General features: G+C 43.7%; 2 protein-coding genes across 2 annotated transcripts in view; both read left to right on the top strand.

The window, feature by feature from the left end:
- The first annotated feature begins 291 nt into the window (after nucleotides 1-291).
- The window catches only part of GFOD1 (Gfo/Idh/MocA-like oxidoreductase domain containing 1), a 53,283-nt gene continuing 49,215 nt past the window's right edge, over nucleotides 292-4,359 (top strand). Inside the window, exon 1 of the mRNA XM_087707450.1 lies at nucleotides 292-616. Coding sequence (XP_087563576.1) covers nucleotides 364-616 — 253 coding nt within the window. The 5' untranslated portion in view covers nucleotides 292-363. The remainder of the gene's footprint in view (nucleotides 617-4,359) is intronic.
- Nucleotides 484-4,359, top strand: part of TBC1D7 (TBC1 domain family member 7) — an 86,835-nt gene continuing 82,959 nt past the window's right edge. Inside the window, exon 1 of the mRNA XM_087707453.1 lies at nucleotides 484-616. The gene's annotated coding sequence lies outside the window, so the exon portion shown is untranslated. The remainder of the gene's footprint in view (nucleotides 617-4,359) is intronic.

Genomic DNA, 4,359 nt, shown 5'->3' on the forward strand with positions numbered 1-4,359 from the left:
GGAAGGACAGCGGCAGCGAGCCGGGCGGGCAACCCGCTTGCAAATGAAGAGGCGCTGGAGGCGGCAGGGGGCCCGCGGCCGGGAGCAGAGCCAGCCACTGCTGCAGGGATCGGGTGCCGCTGGGTCCCTGCGGCGGCGGCAGCAGCAGCAGCAACAGCAGCGGTTCCCAGTTGGGACCGGGCGCCCTTAGCGTAGCAACCCCGCATTGCTGGTAATCTTGCGGCTCCGCGCGAAAGGGCCGCACGCGGAGGAAAGGAAGGCAGATCGCAGCGAGGAGGAGGAGGAGGAGGAGGAAGGGGAAGAAAAAGGTGAGGGTGGAGGGAAGCAGGCAGAGAAGCAGCCGCAGCAGCAGCAGCAGCAACCATGCTGCCCGGGGTGGGCGTGTTCGGCACCAGCCTGACCGCCCGGGTCATCATCCCGCTTCTAAAGGACGAAGGCTTCGCGGTCAAGGCGCTCTGGGGCCGCACTCAGGAAGAGGCGGAAGAACTGGCCAAGGAGATGAGCGTCCCCTTCTACACCAGCCGGATAGACGAGGTCCTGCTGCACCAGGATGTGGATTTGGTCTGCATCAACCTGCCGCCTCCCCTCACCAGGCAGATCGCGGTGAAAACTCTGGGTGAGTCTCCGCGGAGAGCTTGGTGGGCAAGCTGGCTGGTGGGGGGAGAAGGAGGCCGTGGAAGAAAAGGCAGCGCCTTGAAGTGGAAAAAAAAGGCCTGCTTGGAAGCCAAATCCGTGGCTGCCCTAGATGCCCTCTAGAGTGCCCTCTTATTAGGTGTATAGTCTCCCTGGCTACTTATTTGGGGGGGGGGCTCTGCACATTATTGCATCTGCATTATTGCTTAAGCAACAGGGCCTTTCTCCCCCCCCCCCCCAATAACAAGCTCTAAATCTGAATCTTGCTCCCTATCAAAATCCAGGTTGCTTAACCAAAGTCCTTTCTTGCTCACCTGGATGTAACTCTTGAAAGGGTTAAAGTGCCAAGCGAAGGCCCTCTTCCTATGTCGCAGAGGTGTCCTTATCATCCCGAAAACAGGTTGCATTAGAAACTGTCAGAGTGATGAAATAAGGAATTGTAAAAAAAAACAAACCTGCACACAATTATTCTTCAAGGAAACTGACAGTCTGCCCACATTTTTGTTTTTATATCCTTGGTGGTTTTTCTCCTGGCCAGTGGAGGCCTTTGGTTTCCTCATTGATTTCTCATCTTTGGTGACTGAATTATTATTTTTCTATCAAAATCATTCTTTGCAAGCTTTATTTCTCCGGATTTGGTCAGCCCATTTTACTCAAGCAATACAAAATTGAGGTTCCAGCTATATTCCTTATGAAATTCTTATATCTACCTGGTGCTCCATGGTGTATGATCAGAGAATATCGGGACTAGGCTTTGATATGCCTAGTATTGAGTTTGACATGGTCAAGCTACAAAGGCAGATGGAAAGGGTTCCACCACAAAACCGCGTTCGACTAAAGCGCGCTCGACGAAACCGCGTAGCTGACGTCATCACAGGGCGACAACAGCGCGGAGACAGAAGCACGCTGTAAACGCTAAACCTAAAATTAACCCCTAAACCTAACCCCCCCTAAACTTAACCCTTAACCTAACCCTAAACCTAACCCTAACCCTAACCCTAACCCTTAACCTAACCCTAAACCTAACCCTAACCCTAACCCTTAACCTAACCCTAACCCTAACCCTAACCCTAACCCTTAACCTAACCCTAAAGCTAACCCTAAACCCTTACCTTAACTTGAATCGGCTTGCTTTTAAAGCGCTATTTAAAGCGCCCTTCTTTCTCCGCGCTCGCTGTTGTCGCCCTGTTGATGACGTCAGCGACGCGATTTAATCGGGCGCGCTTTAGTCGAGCACGGTTTTGTCGTGCCACGGATGGAAAGTGGGTTAAAATATCCAAAGCCTATCTCATTCTAAATTAATTTGATATGTTCCCTCTTTGGAATGGAATATAATTAGCTTTTCAGGCAACTCAACCCCTGCTTTTTTTTTGAAAAGTGTGATTTTCAAAAAAACTTACCGATTCACTAAATAAGTCAGTGTTTTTCAAACACTCCACACACCAGGCACACCTGACCTACAGTTCATTAGCTGCATATGGCCCTGGAAAGCTAGTAATGCAGCCCAAAAGATTAAAAATATATTAAAAAGGGGAGTTTGTTACTTATGTACATTAACTCTATTATATATTTATATGTGGCCGAAGACAACTCCTCAATGTGTCCCAAGGAAGTCTTATGATTGGAAAACCATGCAATGGCATAGACAGTTCCATTGCTACACTTTTATTTTTGCCCAATATAAGAGACAATAGTCTTTAAAAAAATTGATGGGCAGCATAGTCATTGTTTGCTTCCCTCTATTGCTAATATTTATTATAAATAAAGCATTGTTATTTCCAGTGTAAACCGCTCTCTGTGGAAAGGACATTGTGTTGCATAAAAAGAGCCAGTGTTAAATTTCTGTTTGAATTTATGAAAGTTATTTTTCTATGGGAGAGTGATGTAGCTTTGTGTTAAAGCCATACTTCGACTTTCAGTAGATCCTACTTTCAGTATCTAGCATTTCCAGGTAAGGATAGAGAAATACTTTGTAAAACCTTGGAGATCTGAAATGAGTGTTGATCAACATTTCCCAAGTAAAGTGCATTCCAGAATTATTAGATTGCAACTCTTTTATCAGTTGGCTCCTCTTCATACCCAGTGGTATTGTTCTTTTTTTTAAAAAAAATCTCAGCAAGAAAAACAGCAGCATTTTCATATTGTCTGGGGACATTGAGGTTGCAGTTTTACCTACCTGGAGAGCAGCCAGACTGGAGAAAGTTCTTTTAGCCGAGAGTCAAGAATCATGATTTAACCTTCAAATTTTGGTTCCACCACAAAACCGTGTTCGACTAAAGCGCGCTCGACGAAACCGCGTACCTGACGTCATCACAGCGCGACAAAAAAAGCACGCTGTGAGCGCTAAAGCTAAAATTAACCCCTAAACCTAAACCTAACCCTCCGAAACCTAACCCTAACCCTAACCCTAACCCTTAACCTAACCCTAAACCTAACCCTAAACCTAACCCTTAACCTAATGCTAAACCTAACCCTAACCCTTAACCTAACCCTAACCCTAACCCTAACCCTAACCCTAACCCTAACCCTAACCCTAACCCTAACCCTTAACCTAACCCTAACTCTAACCCTAAACCTAACCCTTACCTTAACTTGAATTGGCTGTTGTTGCGCTGCTGATGACGTCAGCGACGCGCTTTAATCGGGTGCGCTTTAGTGGACCGCGGTTTTGTCGTGCCACGCAAATTTTTAGAGTGTTATAATTTTTCAAAGGTAAAAACTGTTCTTAATGATCCACAAACATAAAATAGCATGTAAATATTATACAAGAATAATCATGAAGAAATTGACCCATAATGATGCTGAGCCCTAATAAGGAATAATTGTATTCCTTCTTAGACTGTATCAATTTATATACAATAAAATCTTAATTTAACAGATCAAAGGAGAGAGGGTTAGTGGGTGCGTTATTCCCAAATATCTGTGACATCACTAATCATGTCATTTATTATAATGTAGATCATTTCCATAATACAAATGAAGCAGATTGTGATTTCAGTCAATTTGCCTCGTTTTGGTAAGCCTCTCATCAGGCAAATGATATAAATTATGAATGATGTAAAATTATCATAAAATATTCAGTTGCAATGGACTTGCTTGTTACTTCGGGGGCTATCTGGGGAAAAAAAACTTTGTTCTCTTGCATAAAAAGGGGTCCATTAAATTGAACGTTTGTTGTATTGTGTTGTTAAATAGGATGGCAGTATATGCAGATGTGACAGAATAGAGTTTTTTTTATTTTTATAAAAAAAAGAAATATTTGGATATTTTTCAGCAATGTTGCATTTTTTTTAAAAATTGTCAAAGAAGATTTCTTTTTTGTGTTTTCCTGAATTGCACACCTGCTGCAGGTGCATAAAAAAAGAAGTGTCTTCACTTCTGTTTTGCAGACCAATCAGTTCAACGCAACAACTGTTTTCACTGTTTCACGTTCAGGGAAAGGAAGATAAGACAGGAACCACAGTGGTCCTCAAGGCAGGTAGCCTGACAGAAAAGGGAAAAACAGCAAAAGATATTTTACTACCTTTCCAAATCCCCCTTTATAAAAGTTTCTAGAGTTTCATTTCTTTTGTTATTTTGCTGCTAGAGAGAAAGAACTGAAGTGGAAGCCGCATTTGTTGGGTTATCATTTCAGCTGCCTCTATTTATAAAATCCTAGATTTTCCCCAAGCCGATACCCGATACTATTTAGGTGTGTTAAGAAGAAACAGAGTGAGTAGCATATTG

Source organism: Thamnophis sirtalis, unplaced genomic scaffold (genome assembly GCF_051295495.1).
Source record: "Thamnophis sirtalis isolate CommonGarterSnake01/CBP01778 unplaced genomic scaffold, rThaSir2_p1.2 scaffold_2, whole genome shotgun sequence".
NCBI lineage: Eukaryota > Metazoa > Chordata > Lepidosauria > Squamata > Natricidae > Thamnophis > Thamnophis sirtalis.